Source organism: Nestor notabilis, unplaced genomic scaffold (assembly GCF_000696875.1).
Source record: "Nestor notabilis isolate BGI_N333 unplaced genomic scaffold, ASM69687v1 scaffold12236, whole genome shotgun sequence".
Classification (NCBI taxonomy): Eukaryota; Metazoa; Chordata; class Aves; order Psittaciformes; family Psittacidae; genus Nestor; species Nestor notabilis.
The window spans coordinates 116,894-133,832 of record NW_009931549.1 but is presented as its reverse complement, the minus strand read 5'-3'; the positions used below and the strand labels follow the sequence as shown (position 1 = coordinate 133,832).

The 16,939-nt window shown below is 36.7% G+C and overlaps 1 protein-coding gene across 1 annotated transcript in view; it reads left to right on the top strand.

Moving 5' to 3' along the window:
• Nucleotides 1–755: 755 nt before the first annotated feature.
• The window catches only part of XRCC4 (X-ray repair complementing defective repair in Chinese hamster cells 4), a gene marked incomplete at its 5' end in the record, with an annotated part of 100,982 nt that continues 84,798 nt past the window's right edge, over nucleotides 756–16,939 (top strand). The window contains 3 exons of the mRNA XM_010015971.1: nucleotides 756–922; nucleotides 6,547–6,699; nucleotides 7,280–7,383. Of these exons, the coding sequence (XP_010014273.1) occupies nucleotides 756–922; nucleotides 6,547–6,699; nucleotides 7,280–7,383 (424 nt within the window). The remainder of the gene's footprint in view (nucleotides 923–6,546; nucleotides 6,700–7,279; nucleotides 7,384–16,939) is intronic.

Genomic DNA, 16,939 nt, shown 5'->3' with positions numbered 1-16,939 from the left:
CCAACCCTAACTATTCTGTGATTCTATATCCTGTAAAACATTCCCATTGCTGAAGAAATGCAACTATTCATTATAGATTCTATCCTTTAATCTCATTGAATTATTGAGGCAACTTATTCAATTGAGGGACTCTTTTTATTAGTAAGAACCTGCTGAGCCCTGAAGGGGAAAATTTGTGGACTAGTTTTCATCTTTCTGGTGCATATAAGCATTATAGAGAAGCATTTGAATTTCTACTTTAAATAAAAGATAGTTAATGTTCATTTGTTTTATCAGTAATGTTTATGTTGTTGTATTGCTGCTGTGGGTACCAGAATAGGGCACATGGCATGAATATGTTAGTAATACTGTTAGGTTTTAAGTTCCTGCAGTTCTGCATTACATCAAAAATGACTTTTTTTATAAAATCTGTGATTGCACCTTTATGCTACTGACCTCTGATCTGTAGAAGAGCAGGTTATTGCTATATCATGTTAAACTTGCTGCATGGTGTTAGAAAGTAATCAGTGCTTGCGTCCTGTGCCTGTTGAATGACAGTCGACCATTAAAACATGTTAGCTGTATAAATAATTGGTGTCTAGATTATTCCACGTATTCCATAATTCTTCTCATGACAGTTTTATTGTATCACTTTGAACTGGAGGTCTGTAAAGGTATTTCTTATGCTTATTGAGTATGTATTGAAGTTTACTGGAGTGAGATTTTGTGATCTTCCTAGTACAGATGAAGTAACTCATTCTTCCCTTGTGTACTAGTTCAGACTTGGATCTCTGAAGCTACAGAAGGTTTTGAATCCAGCAGAGGTGGTTAAGGAGCTCATTGGTTACTGTCTGGACTGCCTGGGAAGACTGCAGTCAAAAACTGAGCATCTGCAAAAGGAGAATGAAAGGCTTTTCAGCTGCTGGAGCGATGCAGAGAAGCGGTAAGTTTAAAAGTGCATTCACAAGGGGTCCTTGAGAAACCCATGAATACTTATACTGTCAGCATGGACTTTGCTGATGAGCACTTCTGAAGTCATATATAGAAAAGAGCACGAAGTTCTTCTTCTTTGGCAACAGTTTTGAGCCTGTCAGTCTACTGTCCATGTAGTTGTCAATCTTCCTATGTCCAAGATACAACTGGTACTACAAACTTTGCAACTAAAGCTGGTTTTAGCTTTATGAAGTAGGAAAAAAAAAATAAATTACCCCTTTCTTAGAATCCTCTCCACTTTCTTCAGGAAGCCTTTTGCTTTCCTTATTTCCTGTAATACTTGAGACTAGCAGTTTAAAATATTTACATTTTTGAGTGGGAAATAAGTTGCCATTGCTTTAATCTGTTTGCCTTGTCAAAGCAGACAGAATTGGAAAGCCACTGTGTTGTTACAGGAAAAAGTACCATTATTTTGTGAGAGATTTTTATAATTGCCACTGCATTTATGATCTGAATTGTCTGCCACTGCACTCTGTAGTGAAGTAATTTATGCTTTTTTCAGTTAGCGTAAAACACTTAGCACAGGCAAGTCAGAGATTTATTTTCATTTTCAATAGCTTTATCTGAAAAAATACATTTAGGAATATTGATGAAAAAATGTAGCTAATTGGGATTAATTTACCTTGAAAAAGAGAGCTAACTTTTGGGAGGACTTAGTTTTGTTTCCCTCTCATTAAAATGAGTTTCCCTTGACAAGCATAAGGCCTTCCTAAGTGGTGTTTTACTGCTTAACAGTTTATTGAACAGTAGCATATTTTATAACCAGTATGCTGTACTGCATTACAGGCTAACATGTAATAGGCATTAGTGCTTGTATCAATTTCCATGGTGGTGTGGCATTTTTAAAGAGTTTAAAAAATAAATAAATAAATCAGAGTTGCCTGACAGCGTTCGCTCTCAGAAGCAGTATATTCAGGCTGTGAAAGCTGGTAGTTTTCTTTAGTATCTTCATGTTTCAAATACCTGAAACATGATTTTTCAAAATAAATGCTGGAAGTTGTAAGGTCACTAAACTTTGGCCATATAAGCCAAATGAAGAATAAAAATAATTTTTCTCCAGATATTGTTAGCTTTTTTGGTTTCATGTTTTTTTTTTCCCCCCCTTAGTTTTTTTTTTTTATTTCATTTTGGTTTTGTTTTTTAAAATTCTTTTTGCCTGTGTCTCTCTGCTCTTTTGGCTCCAAACGCTGGACCTGATGTTTTGAGTTTCTCAGCTGAACAAAAACTTCGCCTGTCTTTGTTCAGTAGACATGATTTCAGGCTTCACATTATGTATCACTCACGATGTTCAGTGGTAAGACACGTGATGTGAAGAATTGTGCCCCCTCTCTTCGCAGAGCTAACACACATCGGCTCCAGACGTTCAGCCCCTACAATTCCCTTTGCTTAAAATCTCTTTCTTCAGGACCTCATTAGAATTAAATCATAGCATGCAGACTTCCAAGACCTGGTTTAGTTCAGGTTGTATGTAGCGCACTGGCTGGAATAATTCAATCGTCCCAATTCAATTTCCCTACTCTTAATTTTGTTAACCATCATGAAGATTTTCTGAGCTTTTACCTGTAGCTCTCTGGAGTCTTTGGAGGTGCAAACCTGTCCTGCTTCCCATTCTGTCTGTAAAATGGAAAGCAAGTCTCATTCAGGAGACTAAATCTGCCTACTGAGAAATCTGTAGGCTGAATACCAGCCCCAATATGCTGCTGGCAGTTGTCTCAATGTACCTGGGATAATCCACTCAGATTCAAACAGTTTGCTGCTGGCAGCCCTGTGCCAAGCACAGAAATGGCTTCTACTACTTCCCTCTGCAATTCTAGTTTCTGTGAAGACGAAAGGCAAAAGCAGGCAAAAAATCCCTTTGAAGAGAAATTCCCTGTAAGTCCCTTAATTTTTATCGTCTTGCTTATTTTGATTACTTAAGTATACGATTTTACCTGGCTGAACATTTCCGTGCTTCCATTAAATGACCCATACATAGGTGACATCAATGTGAGAGTTATTGGCTAGCTAGACTGTCCAGCACTTGATCTAAAAACATAAGATAAAAATTACCAAGACACTATCTGGCAAGATGTCCCATCCCTGGCAGTGCTCAAGACCAGGACAGACAGGGCTTGGAGCAACCTGGTCTAGCGGAAGGTGTCCCTGCCCGTGGCAAGGGGTTGGAATCAGATGAACTTTAAGGTCCCTTCCAACCCAAACCAGATCATGATTCTATGATTCTATCAAGATAGAGAGGTTATGGAAATTTTCAAAAGGATTATTCTGAAAATGCTGCCCATGGGTGCTTGGGGGAAGCGTGTGTGTGCATACCTCTGGGATGGATGAGTTAAAATCCCAGAGCAGAATAGCTATTGTTTTTATTTCATATAGATAATTAAGTAATAATAATCTGTAACAAAAGAAGTCCTTGGCCAATAAAACACAAATTAAATTTCTGATTTGAGTGTGGTATATACTTTGTATCAAACATCCAAAATTAGTGTAGACAAGCCCAAATCAAAATAGCTTCTAATTTATGTTGTGGTCAACTTAGTGACAGTATATTTAAACCACAAACAGCTTATAAAAATCCAGGCTAGGTACTTGCGGTGCTTGAAACTGGCTCTTCAGCATTAGCTCATCAAAATTCAATACCATTGCCAGTGCTGGGGGAAAGGTGAATCCAAAATATAACAGAGCTTTGTGATAAGACCAATAATTATTTTAGAGGACTGAGGACAAGGATAGATAGCAGAGATGTTTAATTTTTTCTTTCTAATATTGGAATGTGGAAAATGTATAAATGTCTTAAGTTATACAGTTCATGTTATCCTTTGTGAAGCACATGTGATTACGCTATGTTTAGGCAGGACTTAAGAACCGGGTAGTTTCCTTATTTTCTAAATTTCCTTATTTTCTCAAAAATCATAACCATTCTTATTACTAGCTGCTTTCAGTAAGTGGTGCAAGCTTTCTGATAGCTGTAAATTTGCGTGCATCTGGCACATTGAAGGCATTGTACTTACATAACAGATCTAAGAATATAGAAATTGGAAGGCACGTGCAAATAAGACTTGCACCGCTCTAATCATTACCTTCTGTTTATTTTTGTTGTACTTGAAATTTGTCTTTGAGATGAGCAGCTTCTTCATTTGGCCTGGGGAGATGGGTCTTCAGTGAGACAAATCACATACAGTCATAAGCCTGTGGCAAACTGCACTTAAGTTTGTATTTGGAACTGATGAGGTATTGGAATGAAACCCAGCCAGTTTTGTTTGGTGGTAGTGCAATTCAGGTAATTCTACAGGATTTTGTGCAGACAGGATTTTGATACAGACAGATACCATTCTCTATTTTACACAAAATCCTTGTTTACCATTTTTATATATACAAACATAATTACTTTCAAGCATCTTCAGGCACTTCTGGACCCTCTTTTAGGGTTTATGATTCTTTGTGGATTGTCTACATATTCCCCACTAAACAGTTAACTTTTGTAGGTGGAATGTCTCCTAGTATTTGATTAGTACATATTATCTTTCATTTACGAATTATTGAACCAATCTATATGGTAATGATGTTCTACTATTTGCATTTAAATTAGATGAATTATTTATCAACTATCAAGTATATCCCTAAAGCATTACACAGTAGACTTAATACTTCATGCAATTATTTTCTATTGTCTTTCTTCTTACATCATGGTTTTGATCTATGAACAAAATAATATTTATATAGGAAGTCTGTTGAAATTTCTAACCTTATAAATTAATATTTTTAAAATCTGTTATGTGTTTGGATTTAATAACAAAGGAAACCTCCTAAACTTTTTAACACAGATTGATGAAAAGAATGTTTTTCATAAGTTATGTCTATTTGCTATAATACTGTAGCTACCATGATCAATATATTGATATTCTTCAAGGTGTTTATTTGCTTTTTATGAACACACATATTAAAATGTTTGTAGTTTAACCCAAGGACTAAAAAGTTATGAAATACAAGAAGTAAATATAGGATCTCAATTGCTACCAGTCAGTTCTTTTATTGTGCTCATGTTTGCTTATATTCCAGTTTTGCTTTACTTATGAGACAGTATGCATCCATATTCTTAATTTTATATTTCCATTATGCTTTGTTTTATTGATACTGACCTACCTACGGGTGCACATGAACCCTTTAAAACCTGCAGAATATTATACTCTGAAGATAGTAATTAAGGGCTTTTAAGACCTTTTTTTTAATATATATTCTAAGTGTTGAGTCCTCTACCAAGTAATTGTGATCGGTTCAGTGGTGGCTGCAGTTTACCAAGATCTCAGCTCTGTGTCTGTATCTGCAATTCAAAATAAAGTTTTCAGCACTTTTATTAGTTATTAGCACTGAATGCGTTTGAATGCCTGTAAAGATTACAGTTGCCGTCAGGTGTTGCTGCAGTGTCCTGTGAGCTTTGCCCACAGCTGGTTTCTGTACCTTGCCAGCTCACCAGAACAACACGTGCAAGGCTGTTGATGGAAAATGGGCCAAGCAAAGATTTGTATCACCCAAGTCTGCCTGGAGAGTCCTGGCAAAGAAAGACTTCTAAATCTGTCATAGAATCACAGACCAGTTTGAGTTGGAAGGGACCTTAAAGCTCATCTGATTCCAACCCCTTGCCACGGGCAGGGACACCTTCCACTACACCAGGTTGCGCCAAGCCCCTGTGTCCAGCCTGGCCTTGAGCACTGCCAGGGATGGGACAGCCACAGCTTCTCTGGACAACCTGTGCCAGGGCCTCACCACTCTCACAGGGAAGAACTTCTGCCTAAGAGCTCATCTCAGTCTCCCCTCTGGCAGGTTAAAGCCATTCCCCTTGTCCTATCCCTACAGGCCCTTGTCCAAAGCGCCTCTCCAGGTTTCTTGTAGCCCATTAAGGCACTGGAACTGCTCTGAGGTGTCCCCTTAAGGAGACTTCTCTTCCCCAGGCTGAACCAGCCCAGCTCTCTCAGCCTGTCTCCAGAGCAGAGCTACTCCAGCCCTCGCAACATCTCCGTGGTCTCCTCTGGACCTACTCCAACAGCTCCACATCCCTCTTGTGTTGGGGTCCCAGTTGCCCAACATGTTTGGTGGTCATCTCAGCCCATGTTGGAGTGAAGTTGCCTATTTCTTGCCTTTTTTTTCACTGTTCAAATACATTTCATGTCAGAGTGTGTGATCCAGATTTAGGTCAAGTCTTATTATGTCTACTTGTAATCTCCTTGTGTGTGTCCTGCTAAGGTATACCCACTTTGATGAATTCAGCATTGAAACTAAGAAACACTTGACTGTTTAAATTTTAATTGTCTCAGATGCACGTGTGGAAGTACCTATCAAAAAAAGCATAAAGAGAAAATCTTTACCTTGAAAACTTTCCTCATTTGGCAGCAAAGTTTACTGCACTTTTCTGTGGAGAAAAAAAACACTTCTGGCCTGTTTTAGATGCAAGATGTTGGACAAGTCCTGCATGGTTTGGTATGGGGCTTCCTGTAATAGGAAAGCTGGTTTCATTACAGAATTTTCTTCTAGAAAACACAGAGTTCTAAAAAGAAATAATGTAACAATTATTTCACATTGTAGGCTGGAAAAATGTGTGGAGGCTAAAGAAGAACTAGAGGCAGATCTTTATAACCGTTTTATTTTGGTGCTGAATGAAAAGAAGGCAAAAATAAGAAACTTACAGAAGTTGTTGAATGAAGCTAAAGAATCGGCAGCAGCTGCCAAATATACAAGGTATTTCTTAATGTTCCCAAGTCACTTGGTATCATACCTGCTGTATAGTTTAGTTTAGTTTCATTTGCATTCCTTTGACTCCAGCAGTGACTGACTGTTCTTTCTGGCTAAGTGCTTAGTTATCCAAAACAGTAGTTAGTCATGAAAGCAGAGGATTCTTTGACACTGCAAATAGCAACATATTAACTTGGATGCTGTAGCCACGAACTAAGTATTCAATGAATCTTTCCTTGTTTCTGTTAGGTTGCAGTTGATTTTCCAATCAGAGTATGCCCCTGCCATTTCCATAGGTGATACTTCCATCATTCTCCCTGAATTTTTTGATTCCTTTTGTCCTTTGGGAAACAAAATCATTCTAATGCTACTACATGCCTTAATTTGTTTGCTGGTTTTATCCTGCTTTTTAACTTTTTAAGAACTTTTATTGTCTGTCCTTGTATATGAATATGGTAAGCTGTTCAGCATGGGGACTCCATGTTGATGTGTGTCAGCTTGCATTGGCTAATAATTATAAATTCTTTACAAGAGTAATAGATGGACAAGGTATGGGGTTTTGTTTTTGGTTTTTTTTTTTCCCTAGGGATAGTATAGCTACCACTCAGATGGCTACAGAAGAAGAAAATGAATATGATGGCAGCACTGATGAGGAAAGTGAAAATTTAACACGGCCCTCATTACCACCAGGTAGGATAGAATGTACTGTCCTTGGGGAATATCACAGAAAGGCCAATCACTTTGTGTGAATAAACTGTAATGAAGACAAAGTACTACCTGGCAAATTGCTCTGTGACAAGCTGACCTGCAAGCCTTAAAAATATCTCTCCTAGAGCAGAGTATAATGCTGGCATTTTCAAATTTCAGAAATGAAGTTTAAAAGCATGTTGTACAAGTGAAGGCACTGTCATTTCTTCCAAAATGACAAATTACATACTTTGCAGAACTAATGACAGTCTTAGCAGTATCTGAACCATCAAGAATTCCATTTTGAATTCTAGGAATCATGATGTGTGTGCAGTGATTGCTAAAACGTACTTCCTGACAGTTTCAGTGGTGCTTAAAAAGGGTAAAGAGAGGAGATTTAACAGCTATAAAAAGAGCTGTGTGCATAAATGGAATAAAAATGTATTTATAGCAGAATTAATTTCAATTTGTCAGTGAATTTTTGCCCTCATGAAGATGCTCCTGAAACTTAATTTGACTAATTTTTCCATGACTTCAGACTTGTAAAGTGTGTGGGATACAGCAATTGCCCATTCTACAATACAAGATATTTAACTGTAAATCGTAAGAAAATTTGGCAGACTAGTAGGAACATGCAGGACAAATGCTATCGAAGTTTTAAAATTGCATTGATACTTACCATGTAGTTGTGTATATATGCATATATATTAACTTCAGTTCAGGTCTGCAAAATTTGCTATGGGTTCTCTCACTGGAGCTTTTTATTTCCACCATAGGTAAAGGTTATCAAGACAACTTGTCACAGCATTTTTCTTTGCATACTGGGGACCAGAAGTGTTCAAGACCCTGACACCAGTGTCATTCAGCGTTGTATCTCATGACCCTGTTGAGGATTTTCTGATGTAATGCAAAGTAGTCAGTGTCAGAAAACGGAGAAAGTTTCAGTCATGGAAAAGAATAATTTTGTATTGTACTTTGCTTTTTTGTTCAGAAATCTTTGTTTTCAAGTGTATTTGGTCAGTTCAGATAACGTGAGGAGAAATACTTGACATTTAGGGAAAAGGCAAGGAAAAGTGTTCATTCCTTTGTTACATTCAGTAGGATTTAGCTAGATCACTGAGAGTTTTAAGGTAAGACATATTTTCATTTTAAAATGAATCCAAATGCCCACTGCTCTTCTCAGACAATCTGGACTGATGAATATTATAGGAGAAAAATAGCAGCTGTATTTTTATTTGAGTTGTAAACAAAAATGTGCTTTCTGTTCCCATTGAGGGATACAAAATTCCCTTTGAGGATTTTGATCATGAGTAGAGAGTTATTTCAGCTGCAAAATTTGCAAGTAATGTGAAGACTATAAACTTAATCCTTTAGGTAGCACACTACAGTTTTTCAAGATAAAGGCATTCTTGAACCTGCACAATGAGTATCGCTTAGATCAGTTGATTAGGTCAGCTGTGTACATGCTTCCTGTGTACACAGCTTTGTCTTTACATGAACAATTAGCACAGATAGGAGCTGAGTATCTTCAGTAGGATTTTTACATGCAAAAAGAGGTCTTAGGCAAACTGTGACTCGATGAAGAAGATAGTTCAGAGGTGAGTGGCATGAATGGATAATGAAGGTCATAGCTGCATTAAGCGTCAAGGTTTGTGAGGCATAAAAGATAATGCAGATAATGTTTGGATTTTTTTCCTGTTTATCTTAATTTTCCAGTCTCTTACTCCAACATTACGTTTCTTTTCCTATTGGATTTAGAATGTCATTGTGTAGGTTGCAAGAGTCAATGAGAAATAGAAGAGCTTTCAGAATGTTTTAGTAGTTATTGGTGAAAGCCGCAATTAAGAGAGAAGATCATAATTCAAAAACTACTGTGAAGGAAAGTGAAAGCAAGTGTGTATGTGCACACATATACACATAAAAAGTGTGCATTTGTATATGTGCATGTCCAAAATCGAAAAATCAGGAAGCTGATGCTGATGGTAATAAATGAGAAGTAGGAACTGCAGGAGATGGCTGAAAAGCTCTAAAATCTAGGCAGTTTGAAATTAGCCAATCAGGATATGTTAAGCTGCAGAGATTAAAAAGCTGGCTGAGGATTTTTCTTAGACACCAGTAATTGTTTTTCTTCAAGAATTTTTAGGGCATTGAAGGCATTCCAGGGGACTTGATAAAAGCTTCTAATATTATAAAAAAAATAAATAAAAAAATAAATAACACATTCGGTTATGGGTGTATTAGTCTGGCATTGTTCTGATGCAAGTATTGGAACAAAACTCCATTAAAGTGAAGAAAAATACAAAGAAAAAGAGTACAACTGGTTAATTACAATATTTGTAAAGGTGCAGAAAGTGGAGGTTCAAAACTAGGTATGTCTTCAGTGATGAGATTACCAGCTGGCTGATGAAGGTAAAATTAGTGAAGTAATAGACTGATTTCCATGAGATATGCTGCAGCCCCTTTTATTCAAGAAACTAGAAATGGGAATTAACATAACACATGGCAAATAGATTCTCAAATGAGGTAATATGCCTATCTCAAAATATAAATAGAAAGTTAACAGTCCTTGTATCTGTAAAGTGTGAAATTGGAGATAATTTATATAAACCAATTTGCATTTTGTGATACACCACCTGTAAGCAAGTCATAAGACACAGTGCAATGCCATAATTTCCAGTCCTTAGCTTTGACCTGAGAAAACCAACAAAGTCTCAAGCTTTGCTTTGTCTAGCTCCTCCTGCTACATAAAGCTTGGTGCTTCCAAGGATTGCCATCATCTTCCCCATCTAACAAAGCCAAGAACTACTTGGATAACATTTGCATTCTGCTCCATACTGCACCCATTCTGGGAGGGTGGCACTGTCTTACCTGGCCTTGTAGGAATCAGCTTAGGATTAGCCACATTAGTTCAGTTGGTCTCTGCCTGACTTCGTATCAGTTTGTGACTTCCCAGTGCTGCCTGCCTCACCTGATAGGGAACCACTGGTCTAGTGTAAAGCTACTTTGGGAATTAAAGAACATATAGACTGTTTTCTAAAGAAGCAATGATTTTAAATTTAAAAAAAAAAAAAAAAGACATTAAAATATTAAGAGTGCGAAAATAAGCAGATTTCCAAAGCTGTAGCAAAAGGGACTCTGATTTTTGAGTCAAGATATGATTTGCCTCCTTGATGCAGTGCTGTGTCAAATTTGGACATACAGTTTTGAAGAAAAAAGTAAATGTCAGCAAGTTAGGGAGAATAACATGATAACAGTGAAGGGATTAGTAAATGATTTAAATTATAAGAAGGATCTTAATCATTGCTTTCATGCTCTAAAAGGAACTACATTGCAAAATGATGTCATTGTAGATGATGGTCTTTCTGTCCAGCAGATATAGATGTTTAATGACTTTGAATAACTGGAACTTAACATTAGGTAAAAACAAAAGTGGGACAGGTGGTACGGGGCCTGGAGCAACCTGGTCTAGTGGAAGGTGTCCCTGCCTGTTGCAGGGGGTTGGAACTGGATGAGCTTTAATGTCCCTTCCAACACAAACTAATGTGTGATTTTATGATTATATTACTTCTGACTCTTGGAACAGTTTGGAGTGGGTTATGATGGGTTGCCTCACTGCCAGCATGGAAATCACAATGGCATGCTTTTAATAAAAAGGCAAAAACTTGTTCATATAAGCATGAACTTAAAAGAAGTACATAACCAAAGTTATGTTGGGGATTGCAAATGGCTGTTTCTATGACAGCTTGTCCTCTATAACTTCATATGAACTGCAGAATAAAATCAATTCTTGTGTCTTCTACAAAAATGAATTTACTCATGTATAAATACTCAGCAAGGCTGAGTATTTGTTTAACTTCAGATAAATTTTGTGCAGAGGCCTTTTACCTAAAATCGCTATTAAACTGTAATCTAAAAGTTTACCTAAAAATTGAGGGGTTTTGGCATTGACAGAACTGTTTGTAGATATGATTTATGGTTTGCTTTTTGACAGCAGTTTCTGCTTCAGAGCTTAAAGCCAAAATCAACTGAAGCATGGTAGTTTTTGTCTCTAATCTGCGCACTGATGTAGTTAATGCTTTGTATTGCAAGAGAACAAATTAAAATTTAATTAGGTGTTTTAGTGTAGAGCACTCAGTAAAACAACTGATGTATAAGAAAAGTACAACATTTAGAAACAGTGCAACTTTTATAAGCAATAGGATGTGTCTTTCTATACAACAGCTTTGCCCATTACGCCATGAGAATAGGGAAATTTGTTTAGAATTAGGAATGTAAGATTTAAAAAGGCACGCTATTACCCATTCACTGCAGTTTAAAATATTCCTAAGCATCAGCTATATATATGATATGCCAGGTCACTGTAAATGCCTGTAATCTCTTGTTTGAGAGAGTTTCTTCTCTGGAAGAAGGACAGGAGAAAATCCTCCTACTGTTAAGGAGTTCACAAATGGGAAGGTATGAATGTTTCTTGGGAGCAGGGGGAGGTTGCTTTTGGTTTGTTTTGTCATTTATTTTACTCCAGGGTTGGTATGATTCTGTCTGAACCACCAAAACCAGATATAGTCGTTTCTTCCACTGCTGGTACTTAAGCAAAGTTCCAGGTACTTTGCAGGCAGCTCATACTTAAGACTGCTGCTGTGCTGTCTTGTCATTTCATTCGTCCAGCACCTAGTTGCACCTAGTCTTGCACTTCAGCTCTTTAATCAAATAGCTGATATTTTGTTTAGCTTGGCTGGTGTCTCACATTTTAGGCTCTTGATTTTTGGTTGGGACCACTAGGTCCTGTGACAGTAGAATGTTCTGTTACCAGCAGGACCTGCTTGTTTGGTGGGTTGTTTTTTGGTTTTGGGGTTTTTTTTAATTTTATTGTTATTTTTAAAAGTTTGGAAATTGCTAGTCTGTATTTCTCTTAGCCCATGAGGGTGACTTGGTGGCTCAGCATAGTATCACCACACTGATGGAGTAAATTCCTGTCATTTTAAAATGCAGAAATCCTTACTATGATTAAGGACACTCCAGAGTGCAACACAGCGGTTACTGATTCCTCATTCTTCTGCTCAGTGCTGAATTTTACTGTTATTATTTACTCTAGCTATTTAATCCTTTCTCCTACGAGGCCTAAAATGACAGTAAAATTATAAAAGAAAATATAATTTGATGTCATGATTAGCAATCATGTCTTTATCGTACAAATGTAAACCTTTTATAAACTGAAAAATACATCAGTGGTCCATAGGTCAGGAAGCATTTAGAACAGGAGTAAGGATTGGACAAACATTCGCCCTTTTTTGTTCCTTCCTAGAAGCTTGAAAGATATATGAAGGGTAATAGTTTCCTTCTTCATAGGGTTTGTAAAATGACTAGAGAAGACAAGGTTCTTCTTCTTCCCAGGTATATAACAGAACTGCAGGAAAAGATGAAATACTGAAATCTATCATAGAGGTGAAGGATAATATCACAGATAGGAGAAATCCAGTGGAAGAAATGACAAAACAAGGCTACTGGCCATCAATTTACAGTCAGCTTGCTTGCTTTCTAGTTTATATTCTCTTGTGCATGAATTCCATAGTCATATTCCACATTTAAATAGGTGAAATTTACTGCTCCATGGGGTAAGGAAGAATCTCATGATCTCGCCTGTTGGATTAAATGGAATTTATAGTTCTGTATTTCTCTCCACACGTATGGAAATATCCCATATTAAGTGAATCCTCAGACTTCCAATGCTCACCTTTTTCTGTGTGTTAGATGAGGAGGACAGATTCAAATTTGGTTTTAATAAACGCGCTGTAGCGCTCAAAACAAATAAGAACAAGCACCTTGCCATTTTCCACTGTTTTACTATGCAAATGTTGTCATCCCCTTCATTCGGGTTCCTGCCTTGGGGATCATATATTGTGCCTTCAGGAGGCTATGACCCTTTAAATTTAATTAGCTCTCTTGTGCAGACCAAACCACCAATGGTTTGATGTCACTGGTTTATAAGCTTTTTCAAAGTTATCAAAAAAAAAAATCAACCAACCCTGTTGTGATAGAGCACCTTACTGTGCTGTGCAGTTAAAGCTCATCAATGAAGGCTTCTTTTTAAAGCCTGTTTTAAGGAGTTTTAGAACTTGGCTATTTTAATCAACTCTAGGCTTAAATTATTATTTTATTTTTATGTCAAGCTATATTTTATTTTTATGTCAAGGAATGGTTCATCCCAAGGAATAATCTCATTTTCCTTTCTCTTAAAGCTGTAGATACCTTTTTTTCTGAAACTTGGTATTGAGCCCCCTTTTTATTTTTCCGTGTAACCTGATGGTTTCATGCCTGTAAAACATTTGCTCTTACCAGTCTGCTTTCCTCTGTGTAATGCTAGGTTCTGTGGTCAAAATGCATTTACAGTATGAACATCAGTCTTTCATGTACCTTTAAAAATCCTATTATGAACACTGAACTAAGAGGGATTAAGAAGGTATTACTTAAAAAAATTACTATTAAAATTATTGAAACTCTTTATAGCTCTACATACACCTTATTGCACGTACTTCAGTATATAGAGATGCAGCTGAATGTGGCTGCTTCTAAATGACTCATTATTTGTTAAGTGATACAGTATAATTGTAATGGATTTATACTTTGGTAAGGCTGTTACAGATTACTGAATTTGGTGATTGATCAAAAAAGTAGAGTATCTAATGACCACACTGCAGGTTAAGTGCAACAGAATTAACTAATACAAAATAAACAAATAAAAAAAGTTTTTTGTGTATTAGCCATGTATAGCTGTTACATATGAAAGAATTTTATTTCCTTCCTGTACATTTTTTTTAAAAGTATAATTAAAGCTCACTCAAATCATCAAATTAGCTGTCTTTATCAGAGTTAAGTTGAATTGTAAGACTCTAATTTTTGGATCATTTCCAGTTCAAGCTGGAAATTCCAAGCTTAATGCAATTCCATGACTACTGTTGGGTGGTAGTCATGGAAAAACTCATGTTTGGGTTTGTTTTCTCTTCATCTCAAAACTAGTTTAAATATTTCAGCAATGTACATTTTGAACAGAGGTGGAATTATTAATATTTTTCTTTGAGGTTACTATATCAATGAGAAGAGGAACAAATATCATAATGTTCCTGTCATTTAAAAAAAAATTAAAATCAAATCCATGAATGAAGCAGTACTTTCATAAATTTTTCTTCTGCCATGAATAAGGATGTTTTCCCCCTAAGGAAGTGAACTGTTTATATGTTTGTACCTGGCTTGCTGGGGTTCTAATGTTCCCTCTACTGCTACTCAAAATGTGTTGTACTGTCAGGCGTGAGGGCCTGAAAGTATTAGCAATGTTAGGCAGAGATAACAAATCCTCATTGTGTTTATTTGGAGGACCAACATATTCCTGTGGGACACATAAAGGAAATGTAGAGCCTCCTTCTGTTCTTGCCCATATTTCACACCAATTTGGCATGTGCCCAATAGACTGTAATTAGAGCAGAGCTGGGCATAAATTCCTCAAATCAAGGCACTTTTGCACTGAGCATGCGCATTCGGATACTTGTTTCCTTTGCAAAAACCCTGTAACTTAACCATCTACAGGACAACACTAATTCAGTGGGACCCTTTCTTTGTTTTCTCTTCTTCATAAACACAGAAGACCTATTTCAACACACATTGGCTGAGAATGTAATTCATCAGTTGTGAAACTATAGCATTAGTGGTGCTAGAGTGGTGCTACAAACAGCCTTGCTCTGTTTCATCCTCCTTCGATAAATAAAGAATAACTGCTTATCAGGTAAATAGGAAACTTCTGACAGTCATCAATAACCTGTCTGGGGTAATCCCCATTCTAACACTTTTTGTTTGTTCTTAAGCTTTTAAGTCACATACTCTGTGTGTATTTGTTTAGTATCGAGCGTAATGGCCCTTTCAGACCTGTTGCAATTAAAAGAACTAGCAATAATTATTCTCCTTGTACCAAAATATGCTTCAACACATGAATTATGGACCACAAAAATTAGCGAATGCAGTGTACAGTGACAACAGTGCTTTATCTGTTCAAACCTGCTAACGAAACTGCTGTATCACACGGTTTCATTATGAACTTCATGCCACATGCCCACATTAAGCAATTCTGTGAGTTGCAGGTCATAAACTGGTTCATCAGAAGGTGCAGTTAGAAGCTGACTTTTCCTGGGAATTATTTTGGAAAGGTAAAACTGAGCCAAACTATTTTGGGGGGCTTGGTTGTTTATTTTTGTTTGGTTGGTTTTGGTGGTTTTCTGGTTGGTGGTTTTTGGTTGGTTTGTTGGGTTTTTTTGTGAAGGATGTTTCACTTTATCATGAGTGTTATGGTTTAACTGAATTTAGTGTAAATAATTATCAGGTCTAAGTTAATGGAAATTTTTAATTTTCTGTTCAGCTCACACCATTTATTATGATGGTTTTCTTGTGCATGTTTACTAAGCTAGGTATTTGCTTCTCGTGTCTGAATGTAATTTAGAGAGGAAGAAAAGGTATCAAAAATATTTAAGTGTACTTCATGGTATACTGAAAACAGACTCATTTGCATGCAAATAACACAATGCATTTGTATTCCCTTCTCTCTTGGAAACATGGATGGACTTCAGAAGAGTTCATCTTGGGTTTAGCAGCATCAGTTCTTGGAGAAGTGTCCTTTCATCAAAGAGGAGTATTGGTTCTTGAGAAAAGTGGTTCCTGCAGGGGTACTGATAGGAGGTTTCTATAATCCTGAACATTAGGATAAAAGCCCTTATCTTCAGCTATTGAACAGGCTGCATTTCAGGCTCAACCAACAAAGACCATATACTGCAGATTCTTGCAGACCAGAGAGTTATGTTTTTAGCGAGCAGCACGTTCAAGCTACGTTTGCTGACATGACTTGAAACCCATAGCTGTTGCATTTAATAATGGCTCTGCCAACTTTAAGATTAATTTTTTGTAGGTTCTCCTGAACTTCGTGTTTCACATGTTATTTTGCACAGTAACAAGTTTCCACATCTGAATTGTGAATGTTGCTTTCTTTCTGGCAAAATGCTGGAGGGTCATTTACTCTGGCCACCTGTGTAACATTCACTGTAATAATTATCCTAATTACTTCCCACCTGTATTACAATACAGCCTATCTTGATTGCTGAAGATTGCACTATAACCTATGGTTGTTTCCTTCATTTATTACTTTTTCAAGTTTTTCTTGTTTGTGGGTTTGTTGTTTCTTTTTTTTAATTTTTCCACCCTTGTTTTTAACTTGAAATTTTCTCCATTAAACTTCACAGTGTGAGTCTGGTAGGTCTTTGATAGAGTTAAGAGTTGGTTTGCTTGTTTGGGTTTGCTTCCTGTAGCCCTTTTTTATTTCTTTAAACCCTGGGAACACTTGTTTGGAAATACAGTTTACCTCCTAAAGGAATGGCAAAATCTTCATACTATATAAAACAAGAATAGAATAGGGCCTTATTTTCTTTTAATCTTTTAAAAGTCTTTTAGTAAGAAGGAAGTACCTTTGCTCTATGAACTAAAAGTGATGAATGTAAAACTCCCCTAAACTTTTTGTGTTTGGGTT